At 42.0% G+C, this 25,070-nt stretch overlaps 1 protein-coding gene across 1 annotated transcript in view; it reads right to left on the reverse strand.

Moving 5' to 3' along the window:
- The window catches only part of LOC139312083 (E3 ubiquitin-protein ligase TRIM39-like), a 31,969-nt gene extending 7,164 nt beyond the window's left edge, over nt 1-24,805 (reverse strand). Inside the window, exons 1-5 of the mRNA XM_070936605.1 lie at nt 24,392-24,805; nt 22,972-23,067; nt 22,169-22,399; nt 6,394-6,624; nt 159-181 (exon numbers count right to left, since the gene is read on the reverse strand). Coding sequence (XP_070792706.1) covers nt 159-181; nt 6,394-6,624; nt 22,169-22,399; nt 22,972-23,067; nt 24,392-24,805 — 995 coding nt within the window. The remainder of the gene's footprint in view (nt 1-158; nt 182-6,393; nt 6,625-22,168; nt 22,400-22,971; nt 23,068-24,391) is intronic.
- Between the last annotated feature and the right edge of the window lie 265 nt (nt 24,806-25,070).

Here is a 25,070-nt window from a genome sequence, read left to right on the forward strand (position 1 = left end):
TGAAGTTATCTGAGGAAATGTCTAAAAAGCCCTGAAATACAGTACGCAATCTTTACATTAAAATACTCCGAAATACAAACAGAACTTTCCAAAATAGGAAAACTGTTGGAGGAGCTGCTGATCTCTGAGACAGTAAAGAAAAGGGTGGATTTACTTACTTCTTCAAGATGCTTCCAATGTCCTAAAAAAAAGAGAGACAAAGCACTGAAAGGAGCCATTTCCTAGGCAGAAAATTAGATTCTTACATTTACAAAACAAATGAGTGAAACCTCTGGACAACCAGACACTAACAGACAGATAAAATACTTCCATTTTTTCAAAGAAAAAAAATCCCAACACAATTACAGAATATATATATATATATATACTGTGTGTGTGTATATATATATATATATATATATATATATCAATTTTCTTGATATATAGAAGAAAAACACACATAGAAGAAAACACACATAGACCCTACGAAGAAGTAAGAAAATTGATACTATGCCTTTACAGGGAGGAGATGGGTGTGGCCTATTGATGAAAGCTAACGAGCTAGAAATGGATCTATTTAGGTCTCCCACCTAGCAGTGAGAGCTTGCTAGGTGTTAGAAAAGAAAAAAGCCCAGAACCGAGTAGATGAGATTCTACTGAGCTGGAGCTACAAAAAAAAAACCTTGGCTACGTAGGGAAAACCTGGCTAGAAGAAAAACACACATAGACCCTACGAAGAAGTAAGAAAATTGATACTATGCCTTTACAGGGAGGAGATGGGTGTGGCCTACTGATGAAAGCTAACGAGCTAGAAATGGATCTATTTAGGTCTCCCACCTAGCAGTGAGAGCTTGCTAGGTGTTAGAAAAGAAAAAAGCCCAGAACCGAGTAGATGAGATTCTACTGAGCTGGAGCTACAAAAAAAAAACCTTGGCTACGTAGGGAAAACCTGGCTAGAAGAAAAACACACATAGACCCTACGAAGAAGTAAGAAAATTGATACTATGCCTTTACAGGGAGGAGATGGGTGTGGCCTACTGATGAAAGCTAACGAGCTAGAAATGGATCTATTTAGGTCTCCCACCTAGCAGTGAGAGCTTGCTAGGTGTTAGAAAAGAAAAAAGCCCAGAACCGAGTAGATGAGATTCTACTGAGCTGGAGCTACAAAAAAAAAAAAAACCTTGGCTACGTAGGGAAAACCTGGCTAGAAGAAAAACACACATAGACCCTACGAAGAAGTAAGAAAATTGATACTATGCCTTTACAGGGAGGAGATGGGTGTGGCCTACTGATGAAAGCTAACGAGCTAGAAATGGATCTATTTAGGTCTCCCACCTAGCAGTGAGAGCTTGCTAGGTGTTAGAAAAGAAAAAAGCCCAGAACCGAGTAGATGAGATTCTACTGAGCTGGAGCTACAAAAAAAAAAAACCTTGGCTACGTAGGGAAAACCTGGCTAGAAGAAAAACACACATAGACCCTACGAAGAAGTAAGAAAATTGATACTATGCCTTTACAGGGAGGAGATGGGTGTGGCCTACTGATGAAAGCTAACGAGCTAGAAATGGATCTATTTAGGTCTCCCACCTAGCAGTGAGAGCTTGCTAGGTGTTAGAAAAGAAAAAAGCCCAGAACCGAGTAGATGAGATTCTACTGAGCTGGAGCTACAAAAAAAAAAAAAACCTTGGCTACGTAGGGAAAACCTGGCTAGAAGAAAAACACACATAGACCCTACGAAGAAGTAAGAAAATTGATACTATGCCTTTACAGGGAGGAGATGGGTGTGGCCTACTGATGAAAGCTAACGAGCTAGAAATGGATCTATTTAGGTCTCCCACCTAGCAGTGAGAGCTTGCTAGGTGTTAGAAAAGAAAAAAGCCCAGAACCGAGTAGATGAGATTCTACTGAGCTGGAGCTACAAAAAAAAAAACCTTGGCTACGTAGGGAAAACCTGGCTAGAAGAAAAACACACATAGACCCTACGAAGAAGTAAGAAAATTGATACTATGCCTTTACAGGGAGGAGATGGGTGTGGCCTACTGATGAAAGCTAACGAGCTAGAAATGGATCTATTTAGGTCTCCCACCTAGCAGTGAGAGCTTGCTAGGTGTTAGAAAAGAAAAAAGCCCAGAACCGAGTAGATGAGATTCTACTGAGCTGGAGCTACAAAAAAAAAACCTTGGCTACGTAGGGAAAACCTGGCTAGAAGAAAAACACACATAGACCCTACGAAGAAGTAAGAAAATTAATACTATGCCTTTACAGGGAGGAGATGGGTGTGGCCTACTGATGAAAGCTAACGAGCTAGAAATGGATCTATTTAGGTCTCCCACCTAGCAGTGAGAGCTTGCTAGGTGTTAGAAAAGAAAAAAGCCCAGAACCGAGTAGATGAGATTCTACTGAGCTGGAGCTACAAAAAAAAAAAAAACCTTGGCTACGTAGGGAAAACCTGGCTAGAAGAAAAACACACATAGACCCTACGAAGAAGTAAGAAAATTGATACTATGCCTTTACAGGGAGGAGATGGGTGTGGCCTACTGATGAAAGCTAACGAGCTAGAAATGGATCTATTTAGGTCTCCCACCTAGCAGTGAGAGCTTGCTAGGTGTTAGAAAAGAAAAAAGCCCAGAACCGAGTAGATGAGATTCTACTGAGCTGGAGCTACAAAAAAAAAACCTTGGCTACGTAGGGAAAACCTGGCTAGAAGAAAAACACACATAGACCCTACGAAGAAGTAAGAAAATTGATACTATGCCTTTACAGGGAGGAGATGGGTGTGGCCTACTGATGAAAGCTAACGAGCTAGAAATGGATCTATTTAGGTCTCCCACCTAGCAGTGAGAGCTTGCTAGGTGTTAGAAAAGAAAAAAGCCCAGAACCGAGTAGATGAGATTCTACTGAGCTGGAGCTACAAAAAAAAAAAAAACCTTGGCTACGTAGGGAAAACCTGGATAGAAGAAAAACACACATAGACCCTACGAAGAAGTAAGAAAATTGATACTATGCCTTTACAGGGAGGAGATGGGTGTGGCCTACTGATGAAAGCTAACGAGCTAGAAATGGATCTATTTAGGTCTCCCACCTAGCAGTGAGAGCTTGCTAGGTGTTAGAAAAGAAAAAAGCCCAGAACCGAGTAGATGAGATTCTACTGAGCTGGAGCTACAAAAAAAAAAAAACCTTGGCTACGTAGGGAAAACCTGGCTAGAAGAAAAACACACATAGACCCTACGAAGAAGTAAGAAAATTGATACTATGCCTTTACAGGGAGGAGATGGGTGTGGCCTACTGATGAAAGCTAACGAGCTAGAAATGGATCTATTTAGGTCTCCCACCTAGCAGTGAGAGCTTGCTAGGTGTTAGAAAAGAAAAAAGCCCAGAACCGAGTAGATGAGATTCTACTGAGCTGGAGCTACAAAAAAAAAACCTTGGCTACGTAGGGAAAACCTGGCTAGAAGAAAAACACACATAGACCCTACGAAGAAGTAAGAAAATTGATACTATGCCTTTACAGGGAGGAGATGGGTGTGGCCTACTGATGAAAGCTAACGAGCTAGAAATGGATCTATTTAGGTCTCCCACCTAGCAGTGAGAGCTTGCTAGGTGTTAGAAAAGAAAAAAGCCCAGAACCGAGTAGATGAGATTCTACTGAGCTGGAGCTACAAAAAAAAAACCTTGGCTACGTAGGGAAAACCTGGCTAGAAGAAAAACACACATAGACCCTACGAAGAAGTAAGAAAATTGATACTATGCCTTTACAGGGAGGAGATGGGTGTGGCCTACTGATGAAAGCTAACGAGCTAGAAATGGATCTATTTAGGTCTCCCACCTAGCAGTGAGAGCTTGCTAGGTGTTAGAAAAGAAAAAAGCCCAGAACCGAGTAGATGAGATTCTACTGAGCTGGAGCTACAAAAAAAAAAAAAACCTTGGCTACGTAGGGAAAACCTGGCTAGAAGAAAAACACACATAGACCCTACGAAGAAGTAAGAAAATTGATACTATGCCTTTACAGGGAGGAGATGGGTGTGGCCTACTGATGAAAGCTAACGAGCTAGAAATGGATCTATTTAGGTCTCCCACCTAGCAGTGAGAGCTTGCTAGGTGTTAGAAAAGAAAAAAGCCCAGAACCGAGTAGATGAGATTCTACTGAGCTGGAGCTACAAAAAAAAAACCTTGGCTACGTAGGGAAAACCTGGCTAGAAGAAAAACACACATAGACCCTACGAAGAAGTAAGAAAATTGATACTATGCCTTTACAGGGAGGAGATGGGTGTGGCCTACTGATGAAAGCTAACGAGCTAGAAATGGATCTATTTAGGTCTCCCACCTAGCAGTGAGAGCTTGCTAGGTGTTAGAAAAGAAAAAAGCCCAGAACCGAGTAGATGAGATTCTACTGAGCTGGAGCTACAAAAAAAAAAAAAACCTTGGCTACGTAGGGAAAACCTGGCTAGAAGAAAAACACACATAGACCCTACGAAGAAGTAAGAAAATTGATACTATGCCTTTACAGGGAGGAGATGGGTGTGGCCTACTGATGAAAGCTAACGAGCTAGAAATGGATCTATTTAGGTCTCCCACCTAGCAGTGAGAGCTTGCTAGGTGTTAGAAAAGAAAAAAGCCCAGAACCGAGTAGATGAGATTCTACTGAGCTGGAGCTACAAAAAAAAAACCTTGGCTACGTAGGGAAAACCTGGCTAGAAGAAAAACACACATAGACCCTACGAAGAAGTAAGAAAATTGATACTATGCCTTTACAGGGAGGAGATGGGTGTGGCCTACTGATGAAAGCTAACGAGCTAGAAATGGATCTATTTAGGTCTCCCACCTAGCAGTGAGAGCTTGCTAGGTGTTAGAAAAGAAAAAAGCCCAGAACCGAGTAGATGAGATTCTACTGAGCTGGAGCTACAAAAAAAAACCTTGGCTACGTAGGGAAAACCTGGCTAGAAGAAAAACACACACACACACACACATATATATATATATATATATATATATATATATATATATATATATATATAAAACATAATAGCCAAAAGAAAAGACCATTTGAAAAACAAAACAGTGCGTCCATAGATTAAAAAAATGCCCTGCATTTATGCTTCCAGAATGAAGGCACTTTGGAAAATCCAGGTGGTTATAATACTTTGTGGAAAGTCATCAGTGTTGGGTTTTTCCTTGCCTGGAGATTAAGGGGAGGGGGAGACCCTACAAAGAACACCCACCACCACATCCTCTAATAGGGGATAGGAGCCTCAAATTGTGAAGAATATAGAGTCAGTGACCAATACTTTGAATTCCTGCTTATTGCATGGCCTGCTTTTTCTGTATCAAATTATGGATCCCTAATTTAAGCCATTACAGTTAGTCCTTGACTAAATAGCTCATTTAATGACCGTTCCTTTCCATAGAAAGAGTCAAAAAGTTTACTAAATGAGGACTTGAAAAAAAGATTTTGAACGTGGTCAAATGCAGCCAGAATCCTACATGCAGACATGGAAAAATATAACAACCTCCACAAGAGAAGAATGGATGGAAAAAGTGATGGAGCTAGAAAAAATGACAAAATTGACTGCTTTAATTAGATATGACTCCTTTTTTCTACTTGGAAGCTGCTTCTAAACTTTCTGCTTGAGATAGAAAAAAAGGAACTCTTGATACTAGATTTTTCTTATTAGACTAATCTGTTTTTATACACATGGATAATAATGAGAAAATATAAAAAATAAAAACTTGAGGCTGTCATTTTATTTTGTATTTTACTGTGCTGAAAATGTTTTGTTTTCCCTTTATCTGACACTTCTTTCCCATTCTTATCCTTCTCGGTTTCCCTATTTTCTTTATTTCCATTTGAACTTTTCACTATTACAATTTCAATTAAATTTCTGGGGAGGGGGAAGGAAAGAGTCAAAAAGAGTATTCTGTGGAGGGGCTAAAGCAGGCTATTCCATTTCATCATTGGTACACCATGATACCAAAAAAATGCTGAGACAGAGAGGAGCAATAAAGGTGATAAGGGCTCTGGAGGCCAAACTGTACAATGAATGGCAAAGGGGACACGGTAGGCTCAGCCTAACAAAGAGAAGGCTTAGGGGAGACCCTACAGCCATCTTCCAATACTTGGAAGGCTGTCATAGAGAAAAGGGCATCGATTTAGTCTCCGTAGCACCTGAAGGCAGGACAAGAGGCACGGGGTGAAAACTCAGCACAAAGAGATCCAACCTAAAATACAAAAGAATTTCCTGACAGTGAGAAGTATTTATCAGTGGAACAGCTTCCCTCCCAGAGTTCTGGGTGATCCATCACTGGAGGCTTCCAATAATAGATTTGTTCCGGATGGAATAAGGACTCTGCCTTCTGCAGAGAAGACCTCCGAGGTCCCTTCCAGCCCTGGGATTCTATGATCTCAACTTCCTGACTGACCTGTAAGAGTTTGCTGGCTGGCTGCTGAAGCTTCTCTTCTATCTCCTGGATGAGATGGTCAAGAGAGCCCAGTTCCTCCATGTGCTTGGCCAAACCCTTCTCCTTTCTTGCCATAATATCCTTCTCCGTTTCTTCCATTTTAGTCAATAGAAGCTTCTCCTTTTCTTCTAACCAGAGTTGTAGCTCTCTGAATTCAGCCATTATACTTTTTTTCATTTTGTCGATGCGATCCTAGAACAAGAAAGGGAAAAAGCAAATGACATAATTTTATTTCATTTTAATTATTTTATTTAATAATTTTAATTTTGTCATGATAATTAAATGGATTCCTTGAAGAATCCAAAAGTGAGGTGGGAGAATTTCCTAGGGAGAAAAAATGTTTTTGAAATTAAAAAATGCAAGGGAGAAAAGTTTCTAAAAAGAAAAAAAAGGCTCCAGTTTAAATGATCTCTCATGAAAATTTTCTTAGCAATCAGGGATTTCAAAAAAGTAGACATAAAAATGTTTGTGTTCACAATTTTTTCAATGATAAAATACAATTTGCATTAATTTATTAAGTTTAAGTTTATTCGAGTTTATATACCGCCCTTCTCCCAAAAGGGACTCAGGGCGGTGAACAGCCAAAGTTAAAATACATATAATACAAAAGTTAAGAGACTAAAAATAAATTAAATCGTCGGCTTACCAATTTAAAACCCCAAATCTACAAAATTGAAGAAATTCCCAATTTAAAACCCCAAATCTAGAATTTACAAAATTCCCATTAAAACCATTTAAGCTAGGCCAGCTTCTTGGAATAAATAAGTCTTCAGGGCCTTACAGAAAGAACGGAGGTCCGGGATCAATTGTATTCCAGAGGTAGCTCATTCCACAGGGCGGGTGCCCCCACAGAGAAGGCTCTCCCCCTGGGGGCTGCCAGCCGACATTGCTTGGCTAACGGCACCCTGAGGAGGCCCTCTCTGTGTGAGCGTATTGGCCGGTGGGAGGTTATCGGTAGCGGCAGGCGGTCTCGCAAATACCCTGGCCCTATGCCATGGAGTGCTTTAAAGGTGAGAACCAACACCTTGAAGCGCACCCGGAAGACCAGTGGGAGCCAGTGCAGCTCGCGCAGGAGAGGTGTTACGTGGGAGCGCCATGTTGCTCCCATAATCACCCGCACGGCCGCGTTCTGGACCAGCTGGAGCCTCCGGGTGCACCTCAAGGGGAGCCCCATGTAGAGAGCATTACAGTAGTCCAGGTGAGACGTGACGAGGGCATGGGTGACTGTGCATAAGGAGTCCCAATCCAGAAAGGGGCACAACTGGCGTATCAGGCGGACCTGATAGAAAGCCTCCCTGGCCACAGCTGTCATATGCTCTTCCAAAGACAGCCGTGTGTCCAGGAGGACGCCCAAGTTGCGAGCCCCCTCTGTGGGGGTCAGAAATTCACCCCCAATAGCCAGCAATGGCACCAGCTGGCTATATCGGGACGCCGGCATCCACAGCCAGTCGGTCTTGGAAGGGTTGAGTCGAAGCCTGTTTCTCCCCATCCAGACCCGCACGGCCTCCAGGCACTGGGACATCAGTTCGAGGGCATCATTGGGGTGGTCAGGGGTGGAGATGTACAGCTGAGTGTCATCAGCGTACAGTTGGCAATGCACCCCAAAACCACGGATGATCTCACCCAGCGGCTTCACATAAATGTTGAACAGGAGTGGCAAGAGGACCGATCCCTGCGGCACCCCACAAACAAGGTGCCTCGAGGTCGACCTCTGCTCCCCTGCCAACACAGAGTGCGACCGGTCGGAGAGATAGGAGGAGAACCACCGCACACGGTGTCTCCCACCCCTAATCCCTCCAGCCGACGCAGCATGATACCATGGTCGATGGTATCAAAAGCCGCTGAGAGGTCTAACAGGACTAGAACAGAGGAACAACCCCTGTCCCGAGCCCTCCAGAGATCATCCACCAATGTGACCAATCCCGTCTCCGTGCTGTACCCAGGCCTGAAGCCGGACTGGCATGGATCTAGATAGACGATTTCATCCAGATACTGCGGGAGCTGTCACGCAACCACACTCTCAACAACCTTCGCCACAAAGCGAAGGTTGGAGACCGGACGGTAATTTGCCAGAACAGCCGGGTCCAGAGAAGGTTTCTTGAGGAGGGGCCTCCCCACCCGCCTCTTTCAAGGTGGCAGGCAAGAAACCCTCCCCCAGAGAAGCATTTATAATCCTCTGGAGCCAGCCTCGTGTAACCTCCCAGGTGGCCAGTACCAACCAGGAAGGACACGGGTCCAATAAACATGTGGTTGCGTTTAACCTCCCCAGAATCCTGTCCACGTCCTCAGGAGTCACAGAATCGAACTCCTCCCAGATAACATTCTGAAGGCTGGCCTCAGTCACCTCGCCGGAGTCTACCCAGTCAGAGTCCAGACCTTACTGTATCTGAGCGATTTTATCGTGCAGATACTGTGCAAAATCCTCAGCCTGCCCTTGCAAGGGGTCCTCCTGCGCTCCCTGGTGTAGGAGGGAGTGGGTCACTCTAAACAAGGCAGCTGGGTGGTTATCTGCTGATGAAATAAGAGCGGAAAAGTAATTACACTTTGCCACTTTTATCGCCACCAAATAGGTCCTAACATGAGACCTAATTAGTGTTCGGTCGGATTCAGAACGATTAGCCCTCCAACCACTCTCTAGGCGTCGTTTCCGGCGCTTCATCTCCCTCAACTCCTCAGAGAACCAAGGAGCTGAGCAGGCTCGGCTCTGGGTCAGAGGCCACAAAGGCACGACTTGGTCCAGAGCACCGGCGGCCGTCCTATCCCAGGCGGCCACCAGGTCTTCTGCCGAGTCGTGAGCCAGAGTTTCAGGAACTGGCCCAAGCTCCCTCTGGAACCTATCAGGATCCATCAGGGGCCTGGGGCGGAACCACCTGGTCGGTTCCACCTCCCTGCAGTGGGGTGCGGTGGTCAGAAAGTCGAGCCTCAGGAGAGAATGGTCTGACCATGACAGGGGTTCAATAACTATATCCCCAACATCTAGGCCATTCAACCACTGACCAGAGACAAAAACCAAGTCCAGAGTGTGTCCTCCCACGTGAGTAGGGCCAAGAATTAGTTGTGTCAGGTCCATGGCTGTCATGGAAGCCATAAACTCCCGAGCCAACCCAGACGCCTCACCGGCAGACGGCAAGTTGAAATCCCCCAGGACCAAAAGTCTGGGCGTATCAATCACCACCCCGGCAATAACGTTGAGGAGCTCGGGCAGGGCCGCTGTCATGTGGCAGGGAGCCAGGTACGTGATCAGCAGGCGCACCTGCATCCCATGGCCCCATTTCACCAGGAGACTCCCATCCGGCTATCTGAGGTACAGTGGCCTCCCTTGAATCAAGACTTTCCTTTATAACGACCGCCACCCCCCCAACCCCTACCCTGGGCCCTTGGCTGATGGAATGCGTGGAAACCTGGCGGGCACATCTCTACGAGGGGAAACCCCCCCTCTTGGCCCAACAAGGTCTCTGTAATACCCGGTAGGTCCGCGCCCCCCTCCTGAATAAGGTCACAAATGAGCGGGGCCTTATTAACCACGGACCTAGCGTTGCACAGCATCAGCCTAAGACCCGAGCTCCGCAACTCTGGACAGCCCAGGGAACGAGAAGAGTCCTGGGGGCCCAGGCACGCCACCGCTTGAAGACAGCAGGTGCATGCCCCCACCACATGATGTGGTCCCCTGCTCCTGCCATATCTGCCCCTCCCAACTATGGCCTAAATGGGATCGCCCTCCCTCCTATCAACACTGAGCTCTTCCAACACTGAGCTCCTCCACACCCCGCCCCCCGCCTCCCGTTCTATGCTCCTGTGACGAGCCAGGCCTATACCCCTCCCTCCCCTCCCCCTTCCCCAAACCCCCTAAAAATGTACACAAAGACAATTTTAAAAAACCCCGCAACCCCCTCTTTTTAGGTTAAGCAAGCCAAACCTATTGCATAAAACACAGCTCATGGGATGGGGCACTTAACCCAACTGTGACTCATTCAGCCAATGGTGACATCTCAGTCCCCAGGTTAAGAACAACTTCTGTGCCCTACACACTCTTTAACTTTGAATTAATTTCAGTCAGAACTTGTACTTACAAGCAGGCTACCTATTATTAAAGATGGCGAATGGTGGTCTCCTTCCTATTAGATCTGAAGCTCCTAACAGTTGGATCAATACTTACAAGCATTTCCTGCACTGTTTGCTCTGTGTCTCCTTTGTATGTAGCTATTTTTTCTTTCTGCTCCTTCTGAGCCTTCAGGCAATTCTCCACCTTGATCTGAAAAATACAAGTTTTGAGTTTCTTTTCTGTAAAGAATGACATCGGAGGGAAAACCCAGTTAGAAGACACAGAATATTCAATCATCATAAATACATGACAGTTGGCAAACGTCCAAATTTTGATCATGTGACCATGACTCCATGACAATTTCGCTCTAGAGCAAATGTGGAAAGGGAGCTGGCAAAGGGAGCCTATTTCTTCATACAGGCAATTTCCGTTACTAAGCAAGACAGTTAAGTGAAGTTTTGTCTCATTTTACAACCTTTCTTCCAAATGTTCTTAAGTGAATCACTGCAGTTGTCAGGTTGGTCACACAGCTATTAAGCAAATCTGGCTTCTCCATTGAGTTAGTTTATCAGAAGGTGGCAAAGAGTGATCACAAGAGCCCAGGACAACATAATATGACAGTTGACAAGCATCTGAATTTTGCTCAGTGACAACAGGAATGTCAACCTGTTTTTTATAAATTACAGGCAGGGAGATAAGGGGTGGGATAAAGCAGGAGGAAGCAAGTAAACAGTTACAAAGACTGCAAGGGCTGGCACTGGATGCCCCTCCCCAGCGATTCCTCCTGGGAAGCCTCCTCCGCAGGGATCACCGAGTGGCTCTCGTGCTCTTTGGATCGGTCACAGACCAAGCAGATGAGGGTCTGGTGGTCCTTACAAAAGAGCTTGAGGGGCTCCCGGGGCTTCGGGCAGAAGCTCCCTCCTTCCTCCCCCCAAGAACCTCCGCATCGCCCGGCCACTTCAGCCATCCGCGCCAGCTGCCTGTTGCGGAGGATGCTGCGGGGCGCGAAGGTCTGCCTGCATTGGGGACAGGAAGCCTTTGATTTCGACGTCCCCCAACTGCGGGTCAGGCAGCCCCGGCAGAAGTTGTGACCGCACTTGGGGATGAGCACGGGGTCCTGGAAAAAGTCCAGGCAGATGGAGCAGGTGGCTTCTTCCAAGAAATCCCGCAAGGGCGCTTCGGCTGCCATCGCAGCTTCCTCCGCCGGGAAAGGAAAGAGAAAGTTAAGTTTTGCTTCTTTCCCTGCGAAACAGGTGACCGCTTTTTGGCTCTGCCCAGACGGGAAACCGAAATGAATTGTTGCTGCTCTTGCAGGCATCTTCGCTGGCTTCTTAAAGAAGAAGGACAGTATTTTAAAAGGAACAAATTGGGAAGGAGGAAAAATTCAAGGGACGAAGCCCCGATCAGTTATTCTCAGCCCAACCAGCTCGTTAAAGGGAAAATTGTTTTAAAAACTGGAGAGAAGCAAACATCCCTGGGACGAACCCCGATCAATTACAATTGATCCTGTTAAAGAGAGTAAACAAGTTTAAAATATTGGGGAGAAGCCAACTGTTGCAATATTTTCAGGATCAGACTCAATAAAGATAATAGAAGTTAGAGATTTAAATATATTTTTCTTTAATCATAATAGGCATTCTATATTCGCTGAATATTCAAGATAGAAGCAAGTAAAATGGGGAGGATGGCTCCTTATATATACAAGGGGTGGAGCCAGGAATGGGAGTGGTAAATTATGAATACATTAAAGTCCAAAGAATAAGTTAACCCCTGATGTTCCATATATACATTATTTACACATTAGAGAATAAGGCATTTACATCTGACAAATCCCCCTCTAAATGCCGGTTCGTTATACAACACCAGTTACATTCAGATTCAGGACAATATAATACATATAATTTAGAAGTTAAATATTTGTGTTGTTTAGAAGGTAAGGGTTTTGTTAATATGTCAGCTAATTGTTCAGAAGTATCACAATGTATTGCTTTGATGAATCCGTCTTGAGATAGTTGTCTCACGTGCTTAAATTTTATATCAATATGCCTGGACCTTTGTCCAATTGCATCGGATCTAGATATTTCAATGGCCGCTTTATTGTCTTCATGCATAATAAATGGTAAAGTAGGTTTCTTCCAAACATCTGTGATCAAATCATTGAACCATACAAGGTTATTTGCAGCTTTAGACAAGCAAACATATTCCGCTTCTGTGGTAGAAGTGGCTACCAGTTCTTGTTTACCAGTATACCAGTAAACTGGACAATCGTTCAATAGAAAAACATAACCAGAGGTACTCTTTCTGCATGATGTATCACCAGCCCAATCTGCATCAGCATAACAAGTAATTTTTGGTTCTTTGTCATTATTGGGTTCCAATATTAAACAAAAATCTAATGTACTTTTCAGATATCTTAAAATTCTTTTGACAGCTTCCCAATGATACAAGGTTGGTCTGCTAACATATCTTGACAATAAATTGAGAGGTAATGCAATATCTGGCCTAGTCCAATTAGATATATAAAGGAGTGAACCTATAACTGATCTGTAAAATGTGTTGTCTTTAAACTCAGGGGAAGATTCATCAATGTTTCTGAGAAAATCAGTTTGCATAGGTGTGTCACATGTTTTGGCATTATTTAAGTTACATTTGTTTAGGAGTTCAATGATTTTATCTTTCTGAGTAAGTTTGAATCCCCTTTTTGTTTTGTTAATTTGTACACCAAGGTATTTGTTCACTCTACCTAGTGATTTTAATGAGAAGTGTTCGTTTAACTTATTTACAAAGATTTCCCTGCTCTCTTTATGCTTTCCAATATATAAAATATCATCAACATAAATTAATACAAATTCAATATGATCATTACTCTTTTTTACAAAGAAACAGTTATCAGCAGTGGTGGCGTTGAAATCCATGGTCTTAAGTACTTTTACCAAACAATCGTACCATCTTTTGCCAGATTGCTTCAATCCGTACAGACTCTTATTTAATAACCAAATTTCGTTCTTATTAGTGTATTGACTGTGTGGTGCTCTTACATATATTTCCTTATCTAATTTTGCGTGTAAGTATGCAGTCTGTATGTCATATTGAAACACGTCCAGATTGAGTGCAGATGCTACTACAAGAGCTGTTTTGACACTCTCTGTTCTCACTGTTGGTGAATATGTGTCAGTATAGTCTTCTGGATATTTTTGTGCATAACCTTGTGCAACTAGTCTGGCCTTGTATAAGGTATTACCTCCTTCTAAATTCTTAATTTTATAAATCCACCTGGTACCTATAATTGTTTTATCCTTAGGTGCGATCGCAGGTGTGAATACATTTAATCCTTGTAAACTTTCCATCTCTTTTTCCATAGCTAGTTCCCATTTTTCTCTTTCTTCACGGGGAAGTTTCAATACTTCCTCATATGTATTAGGTGTTATTTGTTCTTCATCCATATGCATTATGTAATCTTTGTATTTATTTGGTATTTGGTTTCTATTGTTTCTAATATTTCTTTCAGGTTTGCTATGGTTGTCATGCAAATATCTAGCTTCCTTTTTTGTTAATGTGTCTGTCTTTATTTTATGCTGACTATTTGTCCAAGTTTTGGTTTTGTTCTTACTTTTGTTAATACTTTGATTTTCTGTTGTTCCTTCCTCGCAAGATATATTATCTTTGCTTTTATTAGGAAATATTTCATTAAGGTGCAATTTAGACCAATTGGCCTGCTCATGGAACACAGCTGTTCTGGATACTATAAACTTGTTATTATTATCAATGAATCTGTACCCTTTGGTTCCAGTTTCGTATCCCATGAATCTTAATCTCCTGGATACGTTTTCTCCCTTTCTCCTCAATTGTTTAGGTATGTGTACGTCTGCAGTAACTCCAAATATGTGCATGTGTGCTAATTTGGGTTTTCTATTGTACATCACCTCATATGGTGTCTTATTCACAATACTGGACCATGTCCTATTTTGAGTGTAATTTGAATAATGTAAGGCTTCTGACCAAAATTGTTTGCCTAAACCAGCATCCTCTAATGTGCATCTAATCATGGTTTGTAGTGTGGAATTCTTTCTCTCTGCAATCCCATTTTGAAATGCAGAAAATGGATTGGACGTGAAATGTAGCATCCCTCTATCCTTTAACCATTGGGAGAATTCTTTAGACATGAATTCACATCCCCTATCTGTCATAATTTGTTTTATTTTGATATTATGTTGTGTTTCTATGCGTTTGTAGAATTCCTTAAATTTCTGAAAGGTTTCATCCTTGTGCTTTAATGTGTAAACAAAACCATAGCGACTGTAATCATCCACTATTGTTAGGAAGTAACGTTTTCTATAGGTAATTGATGGAGTTAATGGACCAACTAAGTCCATATGTACCAAATCAAAAATATTGTTGGTTGATCTGTTAGATTTTTTTGGTCTGGGACTGGTTTTTAGTTTGGTGGATTTACATACTGAGCATTCTAAATAATTTTCACAATTTTTTATTTTGACACCTTCTGCGTGTTCAGTCATTTTTTGTACTACAGGAAAGCTTGCATGTCCTAACTTCCTATGTAAGATGTGAGCACACTCATCATGAATTGGTTTACCTATTTTTGGTTTCTTCTCATTGTGTGTATTTTTGTTATCATGAGTTATTTTACATTCATCATTGTCACTGTTACTGACATTTTCATCATCTGCTTCAATACAATCTTCCATATTTGAATCAATGTTATGTAGCCATCTTTCTTTGGTTATCAGATAGGGTAGACCCCCTTTTATCATCACAGTGCCTACATTTGTTTTGTTCTTTTCTATAGTTGCTTTCCCCTTTGAGAAAACTATATTGATGTCAGATTCTCTGCTTAGTTTTATAGCACTCAGTATGTTGTGAGGTATTTCTGGGATTAATAATACCCCCTCTATTTTCCCTAAACCAGGCAAGGTCACATTTCCTCTGCCTAATACTTGAACCTTTTCTTGATTAGCTACCTTTATCACAAACTTATCTTCTGTAAATGAAGATAATATACTTTTGTTGTTAGTGGTGTGATTTGTTGCACCAGAATCAATAAGCCAATTATTGTTCTCATCTTGTTGTGTTCTGATGCTGTCTTGTTTATTTAGCCCATTTAGTGACCCAGATTTTCTCTCTTTTGAATTTTCTCTACCCCCTCTACTTTCTCTGTAATTTGGTGGACTTCTATATTTGTGTCTATCTGTGGAAGATTGTCTGTAATTGTATTTGCTCCTATATTCTGGCCTATGTCTCTCCCTTGGGACTTTGGGACAGTCTCTTCTACTGTGTTCCCTGGATCCACAATTGTGGCATCTAAAGGCCTCATTATATTTATCTTGAAAGACTACTTTCCTAAAGGATTTGTGTTCTGTTTGGTTACTGGAACGATTTTTTCTTGAATTGTCTTCTGCTATCAATTTGTTAGATAGACTTTCTATTGATAAATATCCCAAATTAATGGTATCTAAGTGTGACATAAAGCTATCCCATGATGGATCAAGTGAATTGATAATAACACTTTTCATTGTTTGATCTGAAATCACTTCCCCCCTCAATTGCAGCTCAGCTCTTATTTTGTTTAGATTTATCAAATGCTCACTTATAGAAACCCCTGGTTTCACTCTAGAAGAAAAGAAATCCTTAGACATTCTTGTGGTTGTGGCTACGCTATCGCTGTGAAATAGATTAAACATGCATTGAATTATTTCTGATACAGTTAGGTTTGGTTTGATGCTATGATACATTGCAGGAGACACGCTAGAAATTATTATGAAAAATGCTCTATGATGTAAACAATCTATTTTTAAAGTCCAAGGTCTTCTTGGAGGACTAGTTATAAAGAATAGTAAATTTTCTTTCATAAAAATAACCTGAAGCTGTTGGTACCACTCTTGTAAATTAATGCCATCAACTCTAAGTTTTGGGAAGTCACTGGGTAAATTCCCCACATTATTTTGTCCATTACTTACAACCTGAGGCAGTCCGTGGTCTCTCAAGTGCAGGAAATTACAGAACGGCATTGGGATGCTTGTAACGAGTCTGCGCGGTTCTCTGGCCAGTTCAAGTCTTTCGGGGCTGTCTACGTAGTTTTGCACATGCGCGTTGCTCATTTCTTCTTTGGCGCCGTTGTGGAAGGTTCTCTCCATTTCAGCTCTCTCGATCCGCTCCTCTTCAGATGAGTCGGTCTCTGGCTCGGTTTTTGGGGCTTTGGTGATGGCGACGGTTCTTCTCTTTCTCTTGTGTGCGCTGGCACTCGATTCTGTCTGCGGTGTAGGACGGAATCGGCATGGCTCTCTGGGCTCGGGTGTCGTCGTTTTCGAAGTCAGGATGGGAGCGTGCAGGTCTTGAGTTGTCGGTTTGATTTCTTGCTTCTTTGTTGATGTCTTGGAAATTTTCAATCTTGGCCCAAAAGCAGCAAAAAGCGTTTTCATTGCTGACTTTACTTGAGACTTTGTTAAATCGTCTTCACTTTCTGATTTTGGTTCATCTGAAGAGTTTGAGACTTCTTTTTCACTTTCTTCGTCTGATAGCGTTTTTCGCGCCAGAAATTTTGAACTGAGCGTTTTGATTGGCTCTGCTTCACTCTCTTTTGAAGTTCGTTGAAACCAAGATGGCTGCCATTCAAAATTTCGCGCGATGTCACATCTTTTCTTTTTTACAACTATTTTCTCAGTAGTCATTTCACTCACAGTTTTTTGATCTTTGGGTTTCTCTTTAATGACGTTTTTCTCTCTCGCTGCTCCGCTGTTTCTCAGCATCTCCTGGAGGTCCGCGATGAGGCTCTCATCATTCTTTTGGCTTTTTAGTATTTTTAATATCTCTGACCTGAGTTCGTTATTTTCTATCTCGATTTCTTCCTGGTCGTTATTTTCACTCATCAGTTCTTCTTCTTCAGTGGTGTATTCTTCGGATTCTCTCGAAATCGCATTAGTGGATTCGTTGATCGTCTCTTGATCAGTTTCTATTTCTTTGCTGTAGGCCCTGGTGTTGGGCCTATCTTTCTTGGACATTTTTAATTACTTATTGAGTCAATTAACCATCCTCTGCTACCAGCTTGTTGCAATATTTTCAGGATCAGACTCAATAAAGATAATAGAAGTTAGAGATTTAAATATATTTTTCTTTAATCATAATAGGCATTCTATATTCGCTGAATATTCAAGATAGAAGCAAGTAAAATGGGGAGGATGGCTCCTTATATATACAAGGGGTGGAGCCAGGAATGGGAGTGGTAAATTATGAATACATTAAAGTCCAAAGAATAAGTTAACCCCTGATGTTCCATATATACATTATTTACACATTAGAGAATAAGGCATTTACATCTGACACCAACATTCATGGGATCCCCTCCCCCCCTCCGATCAATTATTGATCCACACATTCTGCTAATGGAGAGGTGGGGAATCACGGCCCCTTTGTGACTTGTGGGTTTCAAATGGTATATATAGGGTCTATTCTGATTGGTTGATTGATTGATTGATTTCAACACCCGAAAGGGCCAATGAGATCCGGGTTCCCCCTGCCCTCTTTTCCTACCATCCAGGCGCCCTTCCCTGCTTCGGTCCATTCCTTGTGGCTGCCACTCCACTCTGGTCCCTTTGCTCAGGCCCCTCCACTTGCCCTGCTCGGCTGGACTCTGCTGTCTTCTCCTTCCAGCCGGTCCCTTCTGGAGTCTCCTCTCAGCAGGCGGATCAGGCAGTGGTGGGGGGGGGGTGATCAGATGGCCAGTCGGCCCTTCTCCCTCCCTCTCTCTCTCCTGTCTCTGCTCCTCCTTCGATTCCCCTGCCTGCCTCCCTTTCTCTCCATCACTTTCCCCTTCCTCCCCCTCCCCCTCCTCCCCTTTCGTTGTATGGGTATACTGTGTATACCCGTACAATGACAATAAAATTATTACTATTATTATTACTATTATTATTATTATTATTATTATTATTATTATTATTATTATTATTATTATTCACAAACTTGACAGTATACACAGCAAACAAGATAACCATGCTGGATTTCGTATCTCAAATCATCATTATCATCATCATCATCATCATCATCATCATCATCATCATCATCATTATTATTATTATTATTATTATTATTATTATTACATCAGATGGTGCTTGAGGATTGTCTAACTACAGAATCCAGTCTGAGTCGGTTACTGGGATAAGGGAGGTTTATTCTTCCAAGCTTTGAGACTGGTGCTGGAGCCCATCCTCAGGGAACTCCTCTCTCTCTCTCTCTCTCTCTCCAGAATGTTTGCACTGGGCTGTTCTACACACTGTATATCTGTGTATCCTGAGCCGGAACCCGGAACTCATCCACCCTCATCCAGCTAAGTGAAAAGTCTAATAGAGACCCTCATGTTTCCGCTCTGCGCCCCCTACTCTTTTAAATCCTTGTGCATCCCGTGGAGAAAAAGATGGATTACAATAATACATTACCTTTAAATTAAATTACTGCTAAATACAAACAGAAGTTTCCAAAATAGGAAAACTGCTGGAGGAGCTGCCAATCTGTAAAGAATGGGGGGTGGGATTCACTTACTTCTTCAAGGTGCTTCCAATGTCCTAAAAAAAGAGAGACAAAACACTGAAAGGAGCCATTTTCTATGCAGAGAGTTAAATTCTTAAACTAATATAAGGAATGTACAAAAACTCTGGACAACCAGATACAAAACAACCTATAAATTATACTTCCATTTTTCTTAAAAAGAAATCTCATTGCTCTGTTTTCCCCAGCCGTTCACCTCTTTTAGAGAGCTATTGTTTTTATTTCCTTTTCTTACAAAAATTATACTCCAGTTGAATATGACACAATTATACAGAACGTAACATATCCTGCGTATAAATAAATAAATAATAAAACACAACAGCAAACAGAAAAGGCTATTTGAAAAAAAAATACTGCATCAATAGAATACAAAAATGCCCTGCATTAATGCTTCCAGAATCAAGGCACTTTGGAAAATACAGGTGGTTATAACTTTGAAGAAGGCCATCACTGTTGACCCTGGAAATTAAGGGGAGGGGGACACCCTACAAAGAACCCCCACATCCCCTAAAATGTGTGCTCCGCCAGCAGCCTGCGGAGCTGGCAGTGGAGTCGGACAGCGATGAGGCTGAGGAAGAACATGGGCCAGTCCTGGAGGCTGGGGAAGGCCCGGATGAGGGCTCTGCGTCGGAGGCAGAGATGGGGCCAGGGCCATCCGGGAGTGATGTGCGGACTTCGGAGCCTCCAGAGGCTGACAGTAGAGAGCAAGAGGAACAGGAGGAGCCTGTAAGAGAAGAGCTGCCAGAAGGCAGGAGCAGCTAAAGCAGAGAGGACGACTCGGGAGTAGGGCCAAGAGATGATTGGCCCCTCCCATAAGGCTTAAAAGACCAGCTAGGGCTCTTGGCCTCTTTGCTGGAAAACAACCTTTGAGAGAATTGCTTCTTGTTTGGCTGTAGTTATTTCTTCTGTTCCTGAACTGTTGCCAAGAAAAGCCTTTGGCAGTTTGCCTAATTATCCCAAGGTCAGAGATAAACTAAAGACTGGTGTTTTAAGGACTTTGCTTTCATTTCATTTAGAATACACTAAGAATGAGTTAATTCTCAGCTGTTTTAATAAAATCTGTTTTTTGGAACTGTTTTGCATTTAACAGTTTAACATTTTAACATTTATCATTAACAGTTTAACATTTATCAACTACATGGGCCTGGGTCACAACATAAAAGGAGAAAGGAACCCTAAGTAGGCATTCTTAAAATCATGAATCGCATGGCTTGGTTTTTCTGAATTACAGTATTTTTCCTAATATTAGCCATTACATGTGGTCCTTGACATTCAACAGTTCACTTAGTGACCATTCAAACTTACAATAGTACTGAAAAAACTGACTTATGACCATTTTTCACATTTAAGACTGTTGCAGCATCTCCATGGTTACATGATTCAAATTCAGCTGCTTGGCAACTGATTCATATTTATGACGATTACAGTGTCCTGGGGGTCATGTCACCACAATTTGTGCCTATCTGACAAGTAAAGTCAATGGCAAAGTCAGATTCATTTAATAACCGTGTTACTAACTCAACCACTGCAGTGATTCACTTAACAACAGTGGCAAGAAAGGGAGTAAAATGAAGGAAAATTCACTTAATAACTGTTTTGCTTAGCAACAGAAATTTTGGGCTCTATTGTAGTCATAAGTCAAGGACTACCTGTAGTCTTCATACTTTCCAGTTTCCTTTCCATCGAAAGAGTCAGAAAGATTAGTAAACAAGGACTTGAAAAAAGATGTGGAACTTTGTTTCTGTATACGTTGAGTGCAGCAAGAATCCTACATGCAGACATGGGAAGGAATATCAATCTCCCCAACAGAAGAATGGATGGAAAAAGTGATGGAGCTAGATAGAATGAAAAAAATTGACTGCTTTCATTAGATATGAACCTTTGTTTCTGCTGCTTCTGAACTTTGTGCTCTAAATAGAAAAAAATGAAATCTTGACACATGATTTTTTTTATTAATTTGTTTTTATACAAATTAAATCCTAAATACTAAACATGCAAATGTAAAAAAGTTGTAATTTTATTTTGTATTTTACTGTGCCGAAAAAAGATGGAAGTCAATGCTTTTTTTTTCTTTTCTCTTTTTCCTACATTTCTTTCCTTCTTATCCTTCTCCATTTCCCTATTTTCTTGATTTGCATTTGTACTTTTCACTATTGTAATTTCAATTAAAATTATGAAAAAAAAGGAAAAATACGAAAAAAAAAAGTATTCTGTGGCAGGACTAAAGCAGTCTATCCCTTTTCAGCATTGATACAAAACTCTACACATCATTCTGTTACACCATGGAAGAAAAAAGATGCTGAGGCCCCAGAAAGAATGCAGAGAGGGGGCAATGAAGATGATAAGGACTCTGGAGGCCAAACATACAATGAATGGCTAAGGGAACTTGGTATGCTTAGCCTAAGGAAGAAAAGGCTTAGGGGAGACACAACAACCATCTTCCAACACTTGAAGGGCTCTCATAGGGAAAAGGGGTGGAAGCTCATCACACGGAGATCCAACCTAAAATAAGGAAGAATTTCCTGACAGTGAGAATTATTAATCAATGGAACAGCTTGAACAGAAAAAAAAGGGCCTGGTGGCTCAGCAGACTAAAAGCATTGTGATTAACACCAGCTGTCTGCAATTACTGCAGGTTCGAATCTCGCCAAGGCTCAAGGTTGACTCAGCCTTCCATCCTTTCTAAGGTAGGTAAAATGAGGAGCCAGTTTGTGGGGGCAATAAGCTGACTTTGTATAAATATACAAAAGTATGAAGGCTATTGCTTAACGCATTGTAAGCCGCCCCGAGTCTCCAGAGAAGGGCGGCATATAAATAAATAAATAAATAAATAAATAAATAAATAAATAAATAAATAAATGAATGAATGAATGAATGAATGAATGAATAAATAAATAAATAAATAAATAAATAAATAAATAAATAAATAAATAAATAAATAAATAAATAAATAAATAAATAAATAAATAAATAAATAAATAAATAACAGCTTCCCTCCCAGAATTCTGGGTGCTCCATCACTGGAGGATTCCAATAATAGATTTGTTCCGGATGGAATAAGGACTCTTGCCTTGGGCTAGAAGACCTCCAAGGTCCCTTCCAGCCCTAGGATTCTATGATCTCAACTTCCTGACTGACCTGTAAGAGTTTGCTGGCTGGCTGCTGGTGCTTCTCTTCTATCTCCTGGATCAGATGGTCAAGAGAGCCCAGTTCCTCCATGTGCTTGGCCAAACCCTTCTCCTTTCTTGCCATAATAGTCTTCTCCGTCTCTTCCATTCTAGTCAATAGAAGCTTCTCCTGTCCTTTTAACCAGAGTTGTAGCTCTCTGAACTCAGCCACCACATTTTTTTTCTCTTTTTCAATGAGGTCCTAAAACAAGAAGACTGAAAGTGAAAAAGGGATGTTTTTATTTTAATTTATTTACTTAATTACTTTTATTGTTATAATAATTAAACAGATTCCGTGAAGAATCCAAAAGTGAGGTGGGAGAATTTCTTAGAGAGAGAAAAAAAACTCTTTTGATACTAAAAAGTGCGGGGGTGGGTGGGTTCTTTTTTAAAAAAAGGATCCAGTTTAAATGACCTCTCATGAAAATTTTCTTGGTAGGAGTTCCAAAAAAGTAGACATAAAAATGTTTGAGTTCACAATTTTTTCAATATGATGAAATATGGTTTGCATTAATTTATTTTGCCAACCAAATCCATAATATAAAACACGACTCATGGGATAGGTGCACTTAACCCAACTGTGAGTCATTCAGCCAATGGTGACATCCCAGTTCCCACATTAAGAACAAGTTCTGTGCCCTAACACCGTCTTTAACTTGAATTTCATTTAAGTCAGAACTTGTACTTACAAATAGGCTGACTATTATCAAAGATGGCGGATGGGGTTCTCCTTCTATTAGCTCAAAAGCTCCTCACCTTTGGATCAATACTTACAAGCATTTTCTGCATTCTTTGCTCTGTGTCTCTTTTGTATGTAGCTATTTTTAATTTCTCCTCCTTCCGAGCCTTCAGGCAATCCCCAACCTTGATCTGAAGAGAAAATTTTGAGTTTCTTTTCCGTAAAGAATTACATCAGAGGGAAGACCTAGCTAGATGATACTTTCAACAGTCATAAATACATGACAGTTGGCAAGCGTCCAAATTTTTGCAACCATGATGGTCATAAATGTAAAGAATGGTTGTAAGTCATTTTTTCATTGCTGTTAAAACTTGGAACAGCTACTAAACGAATGGTTGAAAGTCGAGGACTATGGTAAATCTCTCTTCAAAAGAATTGCAGGCACAGAGCATAAAGCAGGAGGTGAAGGTCTCAGGTTGGAATTAGGGAAGTTTGTTAAAGGAACGGCCGAGGCAGAAAGTTGCACTTGAGCGTAATAAGAGTGTAACGAATGGTGAGACACTACTACCTCAACAAGAAAGTTATCAGGACTTCATTAGAAGGATGCTAGCTAAGGCACATAGACATAAACCTTGGTAACTTCTAGCCTATTATAAAAATAAAACACACACCCATTTTGATCAGAAATCTTATTAACATAAATGTGCAATGTATGAAGGATGAGGGTAAAGTAGAAGAATCCAATAAAAAGTAACCTATGAAGGAACCAATGAGTGATTCTTAGAGTGTTAACTTCCTTAATCTTAAGTGTACAAAATTTGTATATGGTTCAGGGTCTCAGCTCTTTTAGGTGATGAGAGCCTTTTGGAGTACTTCAATAAAAGTTCCTTGAACCACCTATCCAGTCCGGTTCTCATTGGCATCTGCACCAGGCTAAACCCAAAAGATGTTGAGCCTCTAGAAAGAGTGCAGAGAAGAGCAGCAAAGATGATTAGGAGACTGGAGGCTAAAACATATGAAAAACGGTTGCAGGAACTGGCTACGTCTAGTTTAATGAAGAGAAGGACCAGGGGAGACATGATAGCAGTGTTCCAATATCTCAGGGGTTTCCACAAAGAAGAGGGAGTCAAACTATTCTTCAAAGCACCTGAGGGTAGGACAAGAAGCAATGGGTGGAAACTAATCAAGGAGAGAAGCAATTTAGAACTAAGGAGAAATTTCCTGACAGTTAGAACAATTAACCAGTGGAACTACTTGCCTCCAGAAGTTGTGAATGCTCCAGCACTGGACATTTTTAAGTAGATGTTGGGTAACCATTTGTCTGAAGTGGTGTAGGGTTTCCTGCCTGGGCAGGGGGTTGGACTAGAAGACCTCCAAGGTCCCTTCCAACTCTGTTATTCTATTCCATTCAATTGGCAGACAACAGAGAAAGCAAATTAAAGTGATCTAAGGATTTCCAGGAAGGCCAAGGATCTGGATGTTCCTCCACAGCGATTCCTCCTGGCTGACTCCTACCTGGTATTCCTGGAAAGACTCCTCCATAGGGATCACCGAGTGGCCCTTGTGCTCTCTGGATTGATTGCAGACCACGCAGATGAGGGTCTGGTGGTCCTTACAGAAGAGGTTGAGGGGCTCCCGGTGCTTCGGGCAGAGGCTCCCTCCTTCCTCGCCCGGATGGCCGCCGCATCGCCTGGCCTCTTCCACCATCCGCGCCAGCTGCCTGTTGGGGAGGAGGCTGAGGATCCCGAAGGTCTGTCTGCATTGGGGGCAGGAAGCCTCTGATTCCGACGTCCCCCAACTGCGGGTCAGGCAGCCCCGGCAGAAGTTGTGGCCGCACTCCGAGATGAGCACGGGGTCCTGGAAAAAGTCCAGGCAAATGGAGCAGGTGGCTTCTCCCACCAAATCCTGCAAGGACCCTTCGGCCACCATTGCCGCCTCCTCCGCCGGGAAAGGAAAGAGAAAATTCAGCTCCGGGCCTTTCCCTGCTAGTCAGGTGACCACCTTTGGGCTCTGCGCAGGCGAGAAGCCGAAATAAACTGTTGCTGTTGCGATCAGCTTCATTGGCTTCTTAAAGACTTGCAGTATTTTAAAAAGAAGAAATAGGAGAGGAGCAGACATTCACGGGAACGGACCCTCGATCGATTATTATTCTCCCAATCAGCTCGTTAATGGGGAACTTGTTTTAAAAACTGGA

Source organism: Pituophis catenifer, unplaced genomic scaffold (genome assembly GCF_029215685.1).
Source record: "Pituophis catenifer annectens isolate HBS135680 unplaced genomic scaffold, rPitCat1.0.hap2 SCAF_2, whole genome shotgun sequence".
Taxonomy (NCBI): domain Eukaryota; kingdom Metazoa; phylum Chordata; class Lepidosauria; order Squamata; family Colubridae; genus Pituophis; species Pituophis catenifer.